Source organism: Cinclus cinclus, chromosome 4 (assembly GCF_963662255.1).
Source record: "Cinclus cinclus chromosome 4, bCinCin1.1, whole genome shotgun sequence".
NCBI classification, from domain to species: Eukaryota; Metazoa; Chordata; class Aves; order Passeriformes; family Cinclidae; genus Cinclus; species Cinclus cinclus.
In genome coordinates this window covers 67,540,390-67,561,900 of record NC_085049.1, presented here as the reverse complement: position 1 = coordinate 67,561,900, position 21,511 = coordinate 67,540,390, and the positions used below count along the sequence as shown (strand labels likewise).

At 46.5% G+C, this 21,511-nt stretch overlaps 1 protein-coding gene across 1 annotated transcript in view; it reads right to left on the bottom strand.

Moving 5' to 3' along the window:
- Positions 1–21,511, bottom strand: part of PLXNA4 (plexin A4) — a 392,054-nt gene that overhangs the window by 191,665 nt on the left and 178,878 nt on the right. The window contains exon 3 of the mRNA XM_062492432.1: positions 17,216–17,347. Within this exon, the coding sequence (XP_062348416.1) occupies positions 17,216–17,347 (132 nt within the window). The remainder of the gene's footprint in view (positions 1–17,215; positions 17,348–21,511) is intronic.

Here is a 21,511-nt window from a genome sequence, read left to right as displayed (position 1 = left end):
AATCTGCATTGGTGAGTCAAATTGTGGCTGCCCCATCCCTGGAAGTGTCCAAGGCCAGGTTGGACAGAGCTAGGAGCAACCTGGGACAGTGGAACCATGGCAGGGAGTGGAACAAGATAATTTATAAGTCTTCTCCAACAGAAAACATTCTGGAATTCTGTGACTAAATTTCAAACAACAAAGATGCACCCACAAATCCTGTGCCCTTTGCTCCTGAAAACTGTTCCTCTGCATTTATTTTAGGTCCAAACTCCCACAGTTACAAGACACCCAAGCTGCCATTGAATTTAAAGTCTCCCAACTCCCCTTGTGCACCTGGATTTATTTACTAGCTGCTATAAGAACAAGTGAAAATAAAAATTAGCTCATTTTTTCCACTTATTTTGAAATCTGCTCAGCTCGCCTTAAAAATGGAAATGTAAAGAATTTCAACTTCAGTAAGAAACAAGTCCTTTAATTGTTCAGTATATTAGAGCTACACTGTTTACAGGATTATTCTTTCTTAGGAGGCACAGCCAGCTTAGACCAAGTTCCTAATGGATGGTAAATTGGCAGAAATCTAACCTGCAGGAGGGATTTTGCTACCTGCAAGGCAATATTTTTACTTCTACCCCACTGGGATCCTTCTGCAGCACAGACTTTCAGGGGATGGATGGTAAATTGCCCAAGGAAGCAGGATGACCATGTCCAAGGGCAGAATGGAGCCTTTGCTGCAGAATTCAGCTGAGGAGCTGCAGTAAAGCAGAGAAACACACATTTGTTATCTATTACCAATATATGGCTACAACCCTGCCTAAAATCTCACCTGGAGTTTCTTTTCCCAGCAGGACAGACGAGACCCACTCAAGTCCACTCAAGATGGAGTGACAAGGTTATCCTGCACTGATCTCCAGTGGGAAGAAGAACGTTTGTCATGGAAAACTGCTGATGGGTTTGCATTTACTGGAATGTTTCTGCTGTGCCCATGGTAAATTTTGGCTCTCCAAATTCCTCAGAGAGCAAGGAAGAGCCAAATGGGGAAGGACTGCTGTGTGCTGGAAGTGATTACACCAGGCTCAGATGCTGAGTTTAGAGAGAGGCACCCAACAAAGAGTCTCATTAAGACAGGGAGAAGTGGACAGCACAAAACAACCCTCCAAAAGGAGCACTCCCTCCTCCTCCCATGTTTTTATCTCGCTTCTGCCACAGTGCAGAGAGTTTGGGAGAGACCAGCAGAGTCCAGAGGAAATTCAGAGAAAAGCAACATTATCCATTGAAACATCAGACAAATATCGACCTCTCCACTAAAGGCTTACTCAGACGCCCTCAGAGAGTCAATATTTGGTGGGGAGCATTAAAATTTCAGAGCTCCTTGGCCAAGGTGACATTCTACAAGCAGGAGAGATGTCTCTCACAGCAAACCTGCCCACCAAAGCCTGCCAGGTGTGGGCAGAGGTGTTCCAGCTTCTTCCAGCCCCTGACTGAGAGCAAAGCCACATTCAACTGGTTTTAACTCTGCTAGAGATGAATATCCTCCTGCTTGGTGCTGAAGGAAGAAGTCCAAGGTCCCAATAAATCCATCAGAAGGGTGGAAAAGGAAGGGCAAGTCAGGACACTTCATGAATAGAACTGATAGTTCAGACACATTGAAATGTAAATTTTTGGCATTTTAGCCCAGGAGCACACTGCTCTGTGAAGGCCAGACTCGGTCCAGCTGCAGGGAAAAGGGAGATTTTGTGCTCTGCAGGAATTGTCAGCCCCCAAAATCTTTCAGAAACTCATGACTGCATTTCCTGTTCATTATATCCCATTATGCAGATGCCTTAAAGTACATGTAAATCACATGAAGACTAATTGTGAAGGGCCTTCAGTGGTGAGAAGCAAAGTGCTTTGAGATGGCTCCTGAGATGCTCCACCAGTGTCTTTGCCCTCTTCTCCTCTCCCTCCTGTCCCTGCCTGCACCCATCCATATCTTGCTGTCCTGAGCTCTGGCAGACAAGGCCAGCAGGGCTCCCTGGGTTAATTAAATCAGCCTCGTTTGCTGTCTGTAGCTCGAGTGACAAATGTTTTCTCAGCCTCGCCCTGTCGGAGGGAAGGGTGGCTCAGGGCTCTGCGCTCGCATTGTCACCAAGGTGGAGCCACCACAGTCCAGCCCTTTGGTTTTCCAGAAAGCCCCACCACTGCATGGGTGCAGCAGCGCATTTCCACTCTGCTGCGAGGCTCCCCCTTGCCTGTTTCCCTTCCTGGGCTGGAATGAGATGTCAGAGGACGACTGGGAAGACTCAAAGGGACAGTTCTCCCCTCCTCCCCACTCAGGCTGTGAAAGCCAGGCTAATTTTATTATCCCAGCCACTCCATTATCCCCAGAGCCCATTTGCAGATGCATTACTGGAATGGTGATGTGTCCTGCCAGGCACAGGCTGACTTCCAGCCCAGCCATGCTTCCCTGGCAGATAAGGTGATCCCGCTGGGTTTGGAAACAGAAATGTGTGAAAGTGCCACATAATGCCTCTCTGACAAGGCTTTCCTCTTGCCCCTCTGGCCTGGCATGAGCATCAGAGCAGATTCCACATGTGCAGTAGGTTCAGGTATTCTGTTCTGCTTTCTATGAGCTTGTCCATCATCTTCCTCATCCTCTCACCACAAACCTCTTGTGTGGTGAGGGAATGAACCTGAGTTCACCAGTGACCTGCTCCAAATCCCACACAAAGGCGAGAGCAGTTTGTTAGGAACAGGCTGTAACCTTTCATGAAATCTTTGAAGAAATCACTAATAATATATAGATATTATCTGCTTATATATCATAGAATGGTTTGGCTTGGAAGGAACCTGAAAGATCATCTCATTCCAACTCAAACCATTCTACAATATGTAAACAGATAATATTTATATATATATTTATATGCCATGGACAGGGACACCTTCCACTATCCCAGCTTGTTCCAAGCTCCATCCAGCCTGGCCTAGGATACCTCCAGGGTTCCAGGGGCAGCCACAGCTTCTCTGGGCACCCTGTGCCAGGGCCTCCCACCCTCACAGGGAAGAATTTCCTCTTAATATCCAATCTAATCCTGCCCTCTGTCAATTTGAAGTCATTCCCCCTTGTCCTGTCACCACATGCTCTTGTAAATATATTTATTATATGTATATTTTATAATAAATAAATAACTTAATCACTTCCCTTTTCCACATGACTATTTTCATGGTCAACAGGAGAAAAAGCACCATCCCAGGCTAAGAGCAAATCACAGAGCCAGAAAAAACATTTTACTTCCCCCCACAAATGGACCACAGAATTCAGGATGACTTTTGGCAAAATTAAAAACAAAAACAAAAACAAACAAACAAACAAAAAAAAAAAAAATTGCAACCCTCCAAGGTTAATATCTTGGAGAGGCAGGATGGCAGAAAATAAATAAAAAATGCAAGCAGAAGAAGAATAGAATTGTCCCATTGAAATTCACAGAGTATTTCCAAGGACCTGACCCAGTTGGAAAAAAAAAAATATTCATCTGCCCAGTAAAAATGCTTTTTCTCTTTTTCCAGGATCCTGGGGTAAAACTGTCAATGCTTAAACCTACAAAAAGTCCCTCTGCTTTAAGAAAAAATTATTCCTAAGTGTAGTTGTCATGTATGAATCCTCCTTCCTTTCAAACAGCACATGAGGAAGCAAACAAAAAGCCACAAACTCAAAAAAATACCCATCAAATACAAATTCTTCAGTATTTAAAAGATCTTTTTGCATCTCCACCATTACCACTGCTCCTCTAAGCAGAGAGAATAACACCCCAAAAGTGTCTGAGCACTGGAGACTGGGGAAAGGAGTCACTGTGAATTCTGGGCTGTGCAAACTTTGTGCCACAAAAAGTAGGGGATGGATTGGTTGTCAGCTGAAAAAGAAAATCTGGAAAAGAGGAAGGGGGGATGTTGAGTTGTGTGGGAGTAGGGAGAGCCTACAATGTTTGCCACGAGCACTTTTGTCTGTTTAGCTATGAAAATTAATGAAAATAAATCATCAGGAAGGCAATAAGTGGGTCTGCAGTGAAGGAATGCTGATCCACTGTTTATACATCTAATGTTTGTTTGGAGACTCCACAATCTCCACAGGATGCTCCAGTGCATATGCTGCTGTCACTGTATTGCCTTTTTCCTTTTTATTTATTGATCCAGGAGATGGAAGTGTTCCCAAAGCCCAGAATTGGTTTCCAGAGGTTCCTGTTGACGGGAGGAGGGTGCACCTCAAGAAAACCAGTTCTTGAAGGAAAAAACCTTAGCAAATGGAGGGTTCTCACGGTGTAACACTTGCAACAGGTTGTAACCTCTGAGGCTGTGTCCATGTTATGAGATAAAAGAGGGCAACGGCCCCCATATTTTATTTTCTCACCTTTTTCCTTGAGATCTGCTTGATATATCCCCTCCAGAGGCTGCTGCCAGCTCCCCCAGTGGGCTGCTACAGCTTTCCCCAAACACGTACCCACTCTTCTCTTCTACTCCTGTTTATAAGAAGCTTTTCATCAAAATTTTAAATGTGTAGTTAGCACCACAAGCAAAAAACACTAAATGCTTGACAGCTTGCAATGACTCCCGTCCTGTAAATTATGACAGAATCATGGAATGGGATGGAAGGGACCTTCCAGTCCATCCAGTGCCACCCCCTGCCCTGGGCAGGGACACCTTCCACTGTCCCAAGGTGCTCTAAGCCCCATCCAAACTGGCCTTGGACATTTCCAGGGACCCAGGGACAGCCACAGCTTCTCTGGGCTTCACTGTGCCAGGCCTCCCCACCCTCACAGGGAAGAATTTCTTCCTATTATCTAATAAAAATCTGTCCTTTTTTAGTTTACAGCCATTCCCCCCCCCACACCCCCCCCCCCATATCCTATCACTGCCTGCCCATGTAAATAATCATCCATTTAAATAACCATTCTTCCTCTTTTTCGTCAGCTCCCTTTGAGCACTGGAAGGGCACAATGAACAGCAGGGGCTCTGAACCCTCCTACACAAATCACACAACCCAGTACCAGCCTGGAGAGCTGAGCCTGCACACTGGGAAGGTTCATGTGCCTGCCTCACGCTCTGGTGCTGAGCCCAGTGAGTGCAGAACATCAGAATTACACCTCATTTGGCTCCCTTAGCCTGCAAATGGAGCAGCTGCAGCCAAAGTGCCTCTCAGAAGCTGTCACTGGCCGTGGTCATCCCTGAACCACATCCAAGACTGTCTGGGAGACACTCCCAGGACATTCCTGGTCCCATGCCACAGGGTACCTCACTCCAAGGTATTCACACACACAGTCCTAAGGCCCTGCCACGAACCAGGACAGCAAAATGCCCACTTTTAAGCACAAACCTTAATGAAAAATTAATTTTAATCGTTTATTTTTTCAACTGTCATCAATCTGGAAGCAGAAATGCAAAGCCTAAGAAAGGATATCACAGATCTGCGTTGACACGGGAGATAAGATATCATCAATCCATGATCTGAAATAAATGTTGTCCCAAAAAGTCCCCATCCTTGCCTCCTTGGTGGGGCACAAACTGGTGGATTTTCAGATGAGCAGCACAAAAGTTGTTTACTTCTCTTTGCACAGTTGAGATGGACTGTGCAGAGACTGAGGTGGATTTTCCCAAAGGTGTGAGCTCAGCCTTGGGAAAGTGCTGAGTGGAGGGATCAGTAATTAGTGATGGATAGCCAAGGCCATTAGCTGGAAAGAAAAGCAAACCTGCAGCATTCTCAGCTGCAAAGAAAAGCAAACCTCCAGCAGGCTCCACATTCCTTCCCTGCATTTTCCTGCCTCCTGACAGCATCCCGAGCACCCCTTCACAGCACAGCCCTCACCACAGCTCTGCTCTCCTCGGGCACTGGCATTTCCAATCAATTAGACGTGTCACCACTGAATTTCTCTGCTAATTACTCCAGTTTATTATGTCTAAAGCCAGGTCAAACGCAGAATTCCGCAGGTCAAGCGGGGTCACCCAGACAATCAGTTCCACATTTTCCACAGCAAAAGAGATCCCCCACAATCAGTCACTGCCAAGTGGGTCCTAATGGCCAAGCTGCCAGTTCATGGCCTGAGGTGGAACTCTGGGGGGAGATAACGCTCTTGGAGAGAAGGAGGAAACTTCCCAGCCATTCCAGGGATGGCTTGGGTTTATTCCCTATCAATTGGAATGGAGCTACCCTTTTGTTTGGGGGGGGAGAGGAAGATCTACAGGCACAAGGCAGCATTTGGCTTTACTGACAGAAGCTGTTTGCTGTTTTATTGCATTTAACCAAAATAAATGGAACAAAGCAGGGATATAACTTGTGGGAACAAAGGAAGCTTTGTCCTGATGGAGCCCAGGTCAGTGCAAACATCTCCTTATTTTCAGTGCTCCAACATTAATTATGTGAATAACCCTGGAGTCCGTACTCCATCAAAACACATTCCTGGTGTGATGCTTGGAGGGAACACATGGGTTACCTTCACTCTGAGGGGCAGAAACTACTGACACGTGAACTCACAAGTGCTTGGGAGGTTCCTTCCAGAAAAAGCTTCCCAAATTATGTCATGAGGGCAGGGATCTTGTACAAACACCGTCTTTCATCCACAAGAAATCTAAAGGGCTTTGCAAGTTATAAATCCATCACGAAGGCATCCGTGGATCCAGACTCTCAGAGGAGGGACACAATAGCAGGTATTTATGTAGGAGCTCAGGACTAGGGGAAAAAGATGTGAATTCAGGAGGTGAAATAAAGGAGAGGATTCCTAGGAATGATGTGAGAAATGCTGCAGTTGGGATGAGATGGTAAAACTAAAATTTTAAGGACCATTATTTTTAAAAATCCTATCATTTAAAAAATTCTCAACAGAGCTTTTATCCAGGCATTGACCCATGGGACATTTGGCAGAAGAATTTCCTTTTCTATGTGCAACATCCACAGAGGGGGCAGGCAAACAAGCACTGATTTATCCACACAACTTTTTGCATGGATTTTTCTGTCCCTCAAAACTTCCCCACCACCCAAGCACAAGTGAAAGACAAGTTTACACTACAAACGAAAATACAGCAGAGTATTGACCAAGTGCTCAGATTGCTGGTTCAGAACATCTTTCTAAAGGAAAAACTAAACAAAACCAAACAAAGAAACAAAAACAAGCAACAAAACAAGACAGACTAATTTAGGTGTCAAGGATTCCCATTACTTCTTCATCCAGTTAGGAAATAAAACAAGAAAATAATTTTCAGGGCAGGTGAGTGGTCTTGTGTCTAATCACAAACTAGAAAATTACAAGAACTGGGAAGAAAACCTAAACCCTGAATATATGGGGCAAAAAAAACATTACAGCATGACTTTAAAGGATTTTTTTTTTAATAGAAAATAACATAAAAGTCAGTTTGCCTTTCAAGGGCAGGTTCTGGAATGGATTTCATTTTCCCGTTCCTTCTATATATGATGATAATGACTGTATCAAGTAATATAAAGTGATGAAAGATATTTAGCAGTGACCTTACAGCAAGACTCAAAGCCATAAGTACAGAAGACACAGCAAACGCTGGAGCATTGAAAAAAAATTCTCCCTGAGCCTTACAATGAAATTCCTATTAATCCACTAACATGGATAGTTAGGAGTTCAGGGATATCACATGAAAAAGAGAAAATGCATTAGAAAATGATAATTCTGTGCACTCATGGTGCAAGGAAATGCCCCAGCAGAGCAAATACTTGCCTCAAAGAAAGTAATAAGACACATGAGCCTGTAATGGAAATAACTTTGGAAGAATGTTTAAAACACAATAATTAAGAGAACGGTTCCAGACAGGCACTGGGAAAACACTCAAGGATGTGTGGGATAGAAAAGCTCCAACCCAAGAAGAGTGCGTGTGCCATAGGCATTGTCCTGCCCAAACCCCCCTCCCTGGGAGCTCAGGTGCCCAGACTGGGCTGCGGAACACCGAAGCTGAGGATGGTGATTAACAACCTCTGAGTGACCTGAAATGCAGGATCTGAGCTAGGCAGAGAGAGGAGGGGACCTGGCTGTCAGGGAGATTGGAGCAGACAGATGTTTAATGGAGTCCAGGATTACAGATCTGCCAGCTTCACATGTAATCACCAACTTCTTAGGTTTCCTCTTTCTTCTCTCCTTCTTCTGGGTCTGTTACAGGGTCAGGGGCTGGGGGAAGGGAGGAGGGAGATTTTAAGATTTCCAGCTAAATTCCTTGAGCTGCCCTTAATACTCTGACTTATTCCTAGCTGAAAACAAAACCTACCAGTCTGACAGGACTCAGGGAGACAGGAGTGGGGTATTTTTTTATTTTTTTTTTTTTTAAACATGAGAGGGATGCATTAAACTCCACACATCCACCTTCTTTCTCCCAGAACAGCACAGCAGCTGGGCTGAGCAGCCTGTGTTTGACTCCAGGGAGGAGCAGCAGCACAATCAATAGTGCCAGGTGACCCCCAGGCCGTGTGCTGGGCAGCCCTGTGCCCCAGGGGACACGTCTCCATGGCTTCCCACCCTCACCCTCTCCTCTGGATCGATAATCCCTGCCTCTCCTCACCCAGGGAATGACTCTGCAAGTGCTTTTTGCAAATCCGGGCATTACTCAATCCTTGCTTCACCCTTTCTTATTTTCTGTCTCCTGTGCAAGGCAGCAGGGAGCTGCCAGCAGAACCCCATGAACTAGAGGGAGCAATTAAAACTTAAAAACACGGTGCAGGAGGAAGGAGACCTGGTTAGACTGAATGACCCATCCCATTCCTCACGTCCTGACAGCAGGCAAAGCCCTTCAGGTGTGTCCCCCACATGAATACCTTAAGGCAAGGAATCCCAAAGATGAATTAAACCATCCTCTAGAGAGCACAGCACCCTCAGAACCCTCTGAGAATCCTGCAGCTCCTGTGCTGCTTCTTTGAGCAGGCTGTGAAGGAAATATCCTGGCATGGGGACATGGCTTTTTGGCAGGCTGAGAGATGGATGCTGACATTAGTTCAGGCTGCAGCTCAAGCCAAATGCAGATCTACAGATGGCACTGGGAAAGCTGTGGTTCTACCCTCAAATATTGAACACGTAGAACAGGCTACAGCTGGAGAGTTCAGGCACAAATATGCCACCACTGTGTCTGAACACAGGTCTTTTTAGTGTGACAGGCAATAAATTGTGTTCATGTGGACTAAGTGCACCCAAATCCTGGCCCAGGGGTGACCCGGAGACTCAGCCCTAATGCTCTGCTCTGTCACAGGCACAACCAAGGACATGTCACTCGGCCCCTCTGCTCATCAGCTGCAAAATTTCGCCAGCAGTGCTCTGCCTCAGAGTTCCAGGAATTCCCGTCCTGCCAGCAGGAAGAGTTTAGACTCTCTCCACAGCTAAGATCCATGAACTCAAAGTACTGCAGCAGCTGCAGATCCTCCCCCACAGCTGGACCCAGTGACTAATGCAGGGAAATAATTTCTCTGGGATTGGGCAGGCCTGGAAGGGATGGTTCTGGCATGGATCAGCAAGGCCAAGCACAAAGCAAAGGTATCCCAACCTGTATTATACGTGAAATCCTTCCCTCCAGTGACTAACTATCTAACTAACTGCTCCCTGCTGGTCCTCTCCACGCAGCGTGGGCTTGTCAAGGTTCCTCTAGATGGCATCAAGGAAGCTTTAACTCATGTCCCTTAGAGCACAGGGTGTCTACAAAATATTATCTGAAGGAGCATTCCCCTCTCTGATACACAGCAAAGCTCAGACTGGACATCTGATGGTGACAAAGCAAAAGTCCCTCTGAACTTTGGGGACCAACAGAGCTTTCCAGCTCTTATCAGGGCATGCACACAGGTCAGGAGGACAGCTGAGTTTTCAGTAGTCAGTTGTAGGTGCTACAGGGAGTTCCAAAAGAGGTCCTGCTCTTGGAAATATCTTCTGTACCATCAGGGCACATGGAGTTACAGAGGTTTGCCTGCAGCTGATATAATTGAATCATAAATTCCTAGAATATCCTGGGTTGGAAGGACCATCAAGTCCAACTCCTGACCTGCACAGGTGTGTCTGAGAGTGCCAGGAGTCTGTGAGCAAGGCAGGGAGTGATTCAAGGTTTCCCAAACCCTGGACTGTCTCCCAGCCTTTTGTCCTTCCCAGTGCACTTTGCATAGTCCTGGTTTTAGGGCACAGTGAGGCACCTCAATACACCATCAGCTGGCTCATTAAAGCCTCTCCAAAGCATAAATAGAGCATAATTCAAGTGTGAAAAGCCCAAGGCTGAGGGACAGTGAGAGCTGGAATTCCAGCTGCCCATGTATCTCATGGGATGAAGACAGCCCCAAGAGGAATTTCTTCCCTTGCCATGAATGATGCACTTGGGACACCTCCAAGACCTTGAATCTGTTTCTCTCCTGCTCAGCTCAGCTTTCTCAGTTATTCACATCCCTTATGGAGCACACAACCAACCCAGCAGGAGGTTAAGGGGCTCCCTACTCCCTGAATTACCCCATCTTACTCCAAAACACCCACGTGAAAGCAGCAAATGAGTACAAACCAAGCTAAATTATGACTTTTTTTTTTTTAATAATTTGCCTTTTGCTGATAAAGAATTATTTCTAGAGGCTCAGCAGCACAATGCACTTCAGCTTTGCCAGTGGGCCAAACCACTTTTATCATTCTTGGCTGAGAAACGCAGGCACTCAGTACCTTTTCCATCCTTAGCTGAGCATCCACATGGGATTTTCCAACTATTCAGATATTTCTCAGAGGGCATCTGACCTTATTTAACAGGCCCTTAATTAGGTGAAAGCAAATGGGAGGGAGAGAGAGTTCAGCCTCTGATGTTGCTGAGGGTGATGAGGAGTATTCTAGGGGCAGCAAAGAACAATCAAAGAGAACAAAAGTTGCCTTTGCTGCTGTCTGGGATTACACTCATTGCTTGATAAGGATTGAGTGAACTCCAGGAACTGCTCTTCCCTATCAATTTTGTGCAGGATTGCCCAAGGGCGGGGCAGCTGGCAAGGAAATGGGTGGTTTGGAGTCCTGTTCTTTGGAGGGTTTAAAGGGAGACAAATGTGACACATTTTTGCAAAGACAGTGAATTCAACTATGTTATAGGTGTCCTAGAAGCTCTGATGGCCCTGATTTTGCATAGGATGTCAGTCTGGTTCAGGAAGAGCCAGTTATGGAATCATGGAATGGTTTGGGTTGAAAGGGAAACATGAAAGGGAAACATGAAAGAACACCCAGTGCCACCCCTGCCATGGCAGGGACACCTTCCACTATCCCAGGGTGCTCCAGCCTGGCCTTGGATGCTTCCAAGGACCCAGGAGCAGTCACAGCTTCTCTGGGCACCCTGTGCCAGGGCCTCCCCACCCTCACAGCCAAAAATTTCTTCCTAACTGCCTGATAATTAATCCAAGGAAGAGATGATGCTGCCAATACCCTTCCAGAAGTTGAGTAGTGAAGTCCTGCAGAAGACCTGACCACCTCCCAAGAATGGATGTGCACAGTGGTCATCTTTTACAGCCCCTTCTAAATCAATACTCCAAGAGAGCAGAATAACAGAAATCTGCAACAACAGCACCAAAATTTACAGGTTTTGGGTGTCTCTGCTGCTTTTAAATTCCCAGGTCAAAAAGTCACACCTATTAGATAATCTCGGCTTTCTGTTTTCAAACAAGATCTTCCTGCATTTTCTGGTTCTGGTCCAACGATGAAAACCGTAGTCTCTACACAACCTGATGGCTCACAAACAAACACATGCAAATTAAAAGGAAAAAAAAAAAAACAACAAACTCTTGTGTTATTTTTAAAACTTGTGATCTTGAGCCAGTGTTTCTGGGGACAGCCTCACACTGACAATCTCCTGGAAACAGCCACTCCAAACCCGGGAGTTAATGCTGCTTGATATCTTGTGTAAAGACCACATTTGAAGAAATTAGGCCATAATTAAGCAAACTTATTAATGATTGCTTTAACTAATTGATACAATAACATAAGCAGCAGGCAAGATTTTAATCAGTGGTCATGAAACCAGAAGTAAACTGGCCAGACACCCCCTCCTCTTTGGCAGCTAATTTGCAAACAATAATTCTGCTGCTGATAGTGACTCAGTGGCAGAGGGGAGAAGAATAAATCTCAGGAGACAAATAGGTATAAGCCTTCCCCATTTTAATGAGAAACAGACACAAAAAGGCCAAGAAGACCCTGTCAACATGATTTGCAGTACAGTTACTTAATTTTTACCAAATGTGCTTTCTGCCACGCTTTAGTTGAAGTACATATTTATTTGATATTTCACTGGCAAAGTTTAAAAGAGCCTCCAAAATACCCATCTGCTTCTGCTATGCATGACCCTCCCAGTCTCACCTCTGACACACTGTAATGGTTTTAGGGAATGATAGCCTTGCATAGATGTGATTTATTCACAGATTGTGGGTGACTTTCTGCTAATTTACAGGGAGAAAGCACAACTTTCCACTGAAGCGTGAAGCTGATCCATAGAACAAATCTGACTGCACAGAGAGAGACAGCAAATCTCCTTCCACAAGGCAAACACAGAATCACAGGATGGTTTTATAAGGGACAATAAAGACCATTCCAATTCACCCCTACCATGGGCAGGGGTACCTCCCACTATTGCAGCTTGCTCCAAGCCTCATTCAACCTGGCCTTTCACACTTCCAGGGATGGGTAAAATTGCTCATAAGTAACATATGGTTGCTCAAAACCTGGTTGCAGAACAGTCTTACCTCACCTTCAGTAAACCAAAACTAAGAGGAAGCTCAGAACCTTGAGATTTAAATAATATGAAGTTCACACCTCTTGCCCTTTACCTTCTGGATTTTGAGCCTTTAAGGTTATTTCCTTCAGCTCTTCCCTTTGATCACTCTGTATCAAAAGGAAGGGCTGAGATTCCTGTGCTGGAGTTGCTTCCATGTGTTGAATCAGCTTTCACAAATGCTGGGAGAGACCCATGAGTCCAACAGGCTGAAACAGAGCTTTTTAGGGGGTGATGGAGGTGACCTTCCAAATGTTAGTCCGAAGGTGGGACAGGGGAATGAGCATCCTGCACCTCCTGGCATGCAGAGGTGGGATCTGTGTGTGTGTGTCAACACATGAGCAGCCAGGAAACCAGGAGACATGGTCAGCCAGCAGTGTGGAGACAGCTGAGAGAGCAGGGAACAAAGAAACAGGTATGCCAGGAATGCAGGAGTGGTGGAAAAGCAAGTGCAAGCCTGGAAATGAGAGGCAAGGGCTGCAAAGGATCAGAGATAGAGGCAGGGAGAATAAGAAAGGGGTGAAAGGATTATCTCCATCCCTGCAAAGAGGTTCTCAGCTGGGAAGAGAAGGAAATTCAGAGATGATTAGGTGAGGGAGGGAGACCCAAGGAAGCACAGGCATCTGTGGTGAGGAGCAGGGAAAATGCAGAGAAGCTGCAGCAGAGACCCTCCTGTTCCTCCAGCATTTCCCATCTGCTCCTCATCCCCTGAGAGCAGCATGTGAGGCACTGGATTCTTCTGCACACCAGAAACAGGAAAAGGAGAAAGAAACAGTCCCAGCCTCCAATGCACTGACATAAGAAATGTGAAGAGGAGCTGTTTACAGAGCATGTAGTGACAGGACAGGGGGAGAATGGCTTCAGACAAAGTGAGTAAGTTTAAATGGGATTTTGGGAGGAAATTCTTGGCCGTGAGGGTGATGAGCACTGGCACAGACTGCCCAGAGAAGCTGTGGCTGCCTCATCCCTGCAAGGTCCAAGGTTGGACTGGATGGGGCTTGGAGCAAGCTGGGGTGGTGGCTATAGCTCCCTCCGAGTGTTTTGAAGGCTGGAGTTAAAGGGATGATTTCCTGATTGATCCTGGCAGATCCCATGCATGCACCAACTCTTCCCTGTGCTGTCAGAGGGACTTGAAAACACATTCACACCTAAAACACAGAGATGTCCACACCTCTGGGACATGATGGGACCTTTGTATGCTCTGTCTCTGGGTTTCAGTGACAAATCTCCTCTACCCCTTTCAATCACAGTTCATATAAAATATGTATTTCTAGATAATGGTAAAAAGCTGTTGCATTCTGCTCCTCAGAGAGTTGCATGTCTGATTGAATGGACAAGTGCTGCTTGTCACCTCTCAGTGTCCAGAGGAGCTGCAAGGCAGGACTTGTTTCAGCCACAGTCCACAAGGCTGAGCTGGGTTCCATCTCTCTAGGAGCCCAGGGAGTTCAGCTCCAGAGGAAAGCCCCTTGTGCAAACCAAGAACCCACAACTTCACTGGGGAAAATGCTCCCATGCAGAAATTGACCTTAAAAAGGCCAGGGGATTATTTTGGCAGCATGAGAAAGATGTTCCTTGCATCCAGATTTGCAGTGACAGCTCTTTTTAGGTGTTCCAAATTAAAGGGTGCCTTGCTGGGATGTCCAGAGCTGTGGTAAGACTGGGACAAGCTGGAGAAATTTGCTTTATCACTGGGCTTCCATTTTTGTGGAGGGCTGGTGAGTGGTGGAGCCAAGTCTGGCAAAACCATAAGATCTGGAGCACAAGTCCTATGAGGAGTGGCTGAGAGAGCTGGAATTGTTTAGCCTGGAGAAAAGGAGGATCAGTGGGGACCTCATTGCTCTTCACAGCTCCCTGAAAATAGGTTGTTGTGAGGTGGGGGGGTCTGTCTCTTCTCACAGGCAACACCAACAGGATGAGGGGAAATGTCCTCAAGCTGCACCAGGGTAGGCTCAGGTTGGATATTAGGAAAAATTTCATTAGTGGAAGAGTGGTTAGGTGCTGGAAGAGGCTGCCCAGGACAGATGGTGGGGTCACCATCCCTGGAAGCATTCAAAACACCAGCAGAACTGGCACTTCATGATATGGTTTAGTGAGCACAGGAGTATTTGGTCAAAGGTTGGACTTGATTATCTTAGAGGCTTTTTCCAACCTTAATGATTGTATGGTTCTATGAAAACAGCTTTTAATAACTACACAGGTAATAACAGAACCTCTCTTATCTCTAGGGCACAGGCAGGGCTGAGCCCAGCAGGCAGAGGAAGGAGAAACCTCCTCCTCCTTCCCCAGGGATGGCACAAGCCCTAGTGCCTGTGTATCTTTAAAAAGGTCAGGTAAAGTCATCAGCCCCCTGCCCCTCATCTCCACAGATCTCTCAGTACCACTGTGGGTAGAAAAATCCTCTGATAAGTCACATTTTCACCCTTTTATAAAAGAACTGTACATGGCTTGTAGAGTGGGTGGGATATTTGCTCCCCCAAGGGCAGCCTGTTCGTAATCCTACCTCCAGCAAAGGCAAACCCCTGCACCCACTCACTGAGGCTCTACAAATATTAATTTACTCGAGCATAAAAGCATGCTCTATCACGAGCACACAGGTAGTAACTGCACTGCTGAGATGGTAGCGCTGTCACTCACATCACCCTCCGCAGATAAAATCAGATTTGGCCAAAGGCTGATGTAGTGCTGAGTGTTCCACAGGCTCACATCAGATTTTAAATAACAACAGACCCTGCCTTTTTCACCAGCTTCTCTCACAGAGACACCTATGGGTGTCAGAGAATGGTGGGAGGAGATGATTGATAAATCACAGGGGGCTCAGAGTTCCTGAGCTCTCTACTGGGCTTGGGGTCCTAAAAACACCACCTGTCAACAGCCAAGCACAAAATGAATCTGCTCATGCTGCAAAGGTCAGGGAAGTGCAGGTAGTCAATGGACCAGCAAGAATAAGTTTTTGGAAGTCTCTGGAGGAAAAACTAATTGTTCCTCTTGTTCCAGATTTCCTGTTTTAAGGATGGGAGGGAATGAACTTTGCTGTCCCACTGCCCTTTCCCCCAGAGGTTTGATACAACCCCTGGGAGTCTCTGTAAATCTGAAGGGCTGTGCAAAGGCAGCAGTGGTGTCTGAGGTGACCTCAAATAGGGCTGCACAAAAAGCACACTGAGCAAACCTGGGAACAGTGGGTTGGCTATTGGTGCATTCATTGTTCTGCTCTAGGGTTTTGACCCTCAAGGAGCCCCATTCTCTGCAGAAGGAAAAAGAAAGGACCCAGACAGTAAAACAATGAGGAGCAGGAATGGTGCCATGCTCAAAGGAGCATGGAGCAGGAGCCCGGGCATCACCTGCCTCCAGCTTCTCACCCCATCCCAAAAAGTGACTGGAACTGTTTTCACTTCAGGACTGGAAGTGAAATCCCATCCTTGCCCAGCATGGAGCAGATGAGAAGGAATCCCATCTCTGTCATCCTGTCCCTTCTCCTGAGTTATGGTATCTTTCAGCCTCTTTAATCAGGAGGAATTTACAGAGTCGCTCCCCTCGCCACACCAAATTTTAGGTAAAAATATGCACAGCAGGGGGAAATGGTTGGAGACATCACAAACCACTTTATTTTAAGTGGTACAAGTAGAAGAAGTGACACTCATAGATTGAAGAATATAATCAGCAGTAGTTGTTTAATAAAGCATTGAACATGTATGGGTGAACATGTCCCACTCAGGCTGGTGGCCTCCACTGAAGGGGCACTGGAGGGCATTTGCCATCACCTTGCCACAACCCCTCATTGCTCCCATTCTTTTCATGGATCTGAAACTCCTCGCGAGCATCTGTGAATCATCCAGGTATGACAGCTCAAGTAGTCCTGCACATCCACAGGACTAAGTATAAAAAGTTCATTTTTCATGTAAAAGTAGTTCCTCCTCTTACCCCACCCCAAGCAACAAACTTCCCAAGGCACAGAATTCCACTGAAATCAGCCAGGATTCCACGTTGAACACCCAAGCTGGTCCTTCCATGGAATCTGGCTGCCAGCATTTTCCATCATAAGGCTGATAACACAATAGGAACACCACACTAAACTTGGCCTGCACCCTGGCAGGCAGCGTCCTACACTCTTGCCCACTGTGTCCCAAAGAGTCTCCAGCCTCCCCAAAAACTACAGAGAGAGCTAAATCATTCAGTGTTACACCTTCCTGTGTCTGTGGCAGATGCAGCCACAGTTTGGGTGGGGGTGGAAAAAAAAATGATGCAGCATCTCCTTGTCCAGCAGGCAGCAGGACAAAGCAACTCTGGGGGTGGCTCCTGCCCCCCAAGTTCTGTGCCCCTGGTCCCTCAATATTGCAAAAGTATATAAATGCCATGGGTTTATGAGCATAAAAATCCTGCAGTCGCCAGTGGAGCACATCCTTGTAGGAACTGTGGTCACTGCCAGAATTCATGAGCAGCCCTGATGTCCACAGCATGATGGAGCTAAAAGGTTTATAAAGCACCACGGGCTGCTGGAGTTCCTTACCTGCTTCTCTGACATGATGTAGAGGTGTTCATGATCCATGGAGAAGGCCATGTCCCGCAGGATGGGGCCAGTGTCTACCACCTGCACGATCTCGTACTCCAGCGTGTTCTTGGTGGTGCCATCCACACGGATCTGTGCAGCAAAAACAGAGGGAGAACATGAGGGCTTTTCCTCCTTCCACTGAGAACAAATAATTACAGAACCACAGAATGATTTGCATTGAGATGAACCTTAAAGACCATCTCATTCCAAACCCTCTGCTGTGGGCAGGGACACCTTCCACTGTCCCAGGTTGCTCCAAGCCCCATCCAGCCTGGCCTTGGACACTTCCAGGGATCCAGGAGCAGCCACAGCTTCTCTGGGAAACCTTCTTTCTCACCACCCTCACAGTAACATATATCTATTTATAATATATATACAAAATAATCACTGGACAAATGTATTGTGGCCCAGGTCTTTTGGACAACAACCACTGCCAACAAAAAGTGAACTTTTCCCAGCCTCCTCACTGAAAGGATAAAGCAGATTTCATCATTTCTGCTGGTCCCATCAACACCAGAGCACTGTAAAAACAATGCAGAGCCTGCTGGCTTTTATCTGGCACTGTCACTGTGCTCCTGTCACTGCCTGAACAAATCTACCACGCTCAAAATGATGGCAATGAGGGAAGGATCTGTGGTGTTGATGAGCAGAAGATAAAAATCCACACAAATCTACAGGACTGACTCACTCGAATGCTACTCAGATAATATTATTGCTGTTATTGCTAATGTTCCACGGGGCAATTTATTATTGCAGAGTGTTCAGTGCAACACAGACTATTTCTCTTGTTGATTGCATATATCAGGTATTGAAATCTGTCTTGCACCAATGTGGCACCTTATGATTGCAGACACATCTCATAACAGGGTGTCACTTAGGGACATCAATAACTGGGATTATGAGGAGGAACCAGACAAACAGTCCCAGTCTATCCCTGACAATGATCCAGTGATACAGAAGAAAATGCAGGAAACAACAGACTTTTCTTTACCTGCTTGAAAACAGTTTCTAGAGTTTGGGCTCAAAAGCAGCTGGAGAAGGTTTGCAATCCCTTTCAGTATAGAACAAGTCATGATAAAATAGTTATTCTCAGGACTTCTGGATCTTGTGAGGCTCTGTACAGTAGCAAACCCTACAGTCATGTTTCAGAGGTGCATCCATGTTCCTTATCTCCCTCTGTTTCTCATGTGTTGCCTTTCACTTTCTGAAAATGTTCTGTCCTGCAGCAACACAAACACCACAGCACCTTTCCCTAAAAGAAACAAAGTTGTAGGAGATCTTCATCATGCCCCACATTATAATCTCCATTCCTTCCTGACCAGAGATTCCCAGTCTGCAGTTGGATAGCTGAGCAAAAAGCACCCTTCCCATCCAAAGGAAATAACAAGCTGTGGAGAACTTATGGTGTCAAGACCTGTTCCCACTGTTCCCTGGCACAGTCCTTGAGCTTGTGCCTTCTGTATCAACCTCTCAGCCAAGAAACTGAGCCTGAATCATCTTCTGTATTGGAAAGTCAAAGAGAAGGGAAGAGAGGGAATGATAAAGGGTTTGGAAAGTCTGTATGAGTAAAGGACAGCAATGATATACAGATTGTTATCTTTGTCCTTCCTTGATGTACTTAGCTGCTGTGGGACAGAAAAGGAAGATGATTTCACCAGGAAAGATAAGGAAAATTAAGAAGAAAGGAGTTAGAGGGGCTCTCTGTGCCAGCAAAGGGTGTGGAGGGTGCTCAGGGATGCTCAGATCCTACGTGTTATCCCTTGCACTCCACAGAAGTGGGAGCACGTGCAGGCCTTGGCTGCTGGCATGGTCCAGTGACATGGAAGGATTTGCAGTTAATTTATCATCTTGATGGAGCTGCTGATGATAGGGCCTTAAGCCCAGCACTGAACATCCCTGGAACACTAAGAATTCAGGGTCTGAAGCCCAACACTGAGCATCCCTGAAACACAAAGAATTCAGGGTCTGAAGCCCAGCACTGAGCATCCCTGACATCCACTAGCTCTGACTGCCTGGGAGCAAGGGTTTCACTCATGTCCTGGTCCCTCAAAGGGAAATTCAGCTCCTCTAAGCCTTCTTGAAAATGGACACTGATGTAAATCACCCATGAGGTCAAAGGCAAAGATGCCAACAGGTTTGGGCTGAGTCCTTCCCCTTAGGACATTAGGGGACAGAAAAGGACAGGAAGGGCTGCAGGACAGGAGCACAGGAGGCTCCCTGTTGGGGCTCTTCCCCGAGCACATCAAATACCCCACAGCAGGAGCCTTTCCTCCTTCCCACTGAGGCTTCCCAGCTCCAAGTTCTCCCTCTCAGGGAGAAGTCAGGGAGCTTTGTCTGCTGTCTCCACTCTGCCTCCTCCTAGTCCCTCGTGGATTCTCATTCCTGTCAGAGCATCCTTGCTCTCTGCTGATCCCCGTGCTAAACAAACCTCACAACTTTGCTGCTTCGACCTTGATTTTCCAGCACAACCAGGGTCAGATCTGCAGGCCGCCAGATATGTAAGCAGCCAGTTATCACCCCAGGGCTCAGTCACTGTACTCAGCCTTTGCCAGGGCCCATTAGAGGGGAAAGAGCTAGGAGATGGAAGAGGCAGGCTGGAGGAACAGCCAGCTGGAGTTAACAAACCATGGAGACAGGAGGCACAGCCCCTAGGGATCTCCCCTGTGCATTTGGTGCAGGTAGAAGATTGCAGAGGCTTCACACCAGGAATACAGAACTACTCGGAAGTGATTTAACAGCTATTGCTGGTCTAATAGCCTGAAAAGTCATTATTTTGCAGAGGGTGAGAGAGGGAAAGAGGGACAGGGCTCATTGCACTATACACGGGCAAACACACACATGTGCTCACACACCCACAGCCCAACAGCTCTAAGCATAGAAACCCCTCTCTCTAGTTAAATCTAGTAGCTCATAAAAAGGAAAATTCTGAAAACAGCCAGAAAATCTGGCAGAAACCAAGCCATGCTCACAGCCTGTGCGAACCCTGTGCCAGCACTGAGGTGATTCACAAGTCTAACCCCTAACTCTAACCATTCTTTTACCTATCTTAAACCCTGTCTTTCTTATGCTGGACCCCAGGCACAGAGCCCTGAGGATCACCACCTTCCCTGCACATTCTTCACAGTCCTGAGCATCAGACAACACAACTGCACACTCTCTTGGAGATTTATTCCTGGCTCCGAGGCTCCCACTAGAACCAGGGCACTTGGGTTGGTGAAAAAAATCAAAGAAGGGTCTGTGAAGGAAAAATGGGAAGATTCTCATCAAAGCCTGCAGGTGATCACCACTAAAGTCAGGGACACAGACACAATCTCTGCTTGGAAAGCTCCCCAAGTTTCCATCTGCAGGGAATTTGGAGAGCGTACCACCCATTCCCTCTGTTCCTGCTCTTCTCTGCTGGCATCAGCCACAAGCCCTACCTGGAGCTGGGGTGCGGGCATGGCTAGGGTTTTCTCCTGAATGAATGATGGGCATATTGAGGATTTTTTTGGGGGGGGGGGTTGTGGGATGAGAACCTGACTAACAGTCCTGTTTGGATCGCTTCTGGGAGATGCCTGTGAACCATGAACTCCTTTGCAAGGCTAGAGGGAGGGTGCTGGAACCCAGAAACCTGGGAGGTTTGAGCTTTCTGTCTTTCTGACACTGACCCCCAGGAGAACACTGCTTTTGACTTGAGGCCTTGGAGGAAGCTTCCAGATTTGAGTGATGGAGTTAAAATCATGAGTGTGTGGTGGGAATAGAAGTGTGTGCTTTCACACGGTGAAGGGTTTGGAATTTGGGGTTTTAGAATATAGTAATAGGCATGGGACAAGATGGAGGTTCTGTGGCATTGCCTCTTCTTCCTTCTTGTTCCTTTTTCTTCTTTGTTTCAGGTAGTAGTTTTTGGTTGGATAGAAAGTACCCCAATGTGGGTCACAGGAGTTTGGTTATTGGGTGAAAAGTATAAATAATACAGATGTTAGTTTTTAATTGGATAGTTAGGCCTTAAAAGACCTTGTAACAAGTGAGATACAGCTCCTTTTTGTCATTTCTAGCTTGTTAGCTAGAAGTGCTGTAGCACTCACTGTACTGTAGATAAGAATTAATAAACAACCAAGTCCAGACACAAAAATCCTGTCTCTCCTGCTTCAGTCCCCACTCTGACTGAAGGCAGGGGAAAGAAAAGAGAAGCTAGCCACTTACAGGAGGGGAACAAGTGACAGAGGGGACCACATGTGAGCCTCAAAATACTCAGTCCACCACAACCCAGATTCC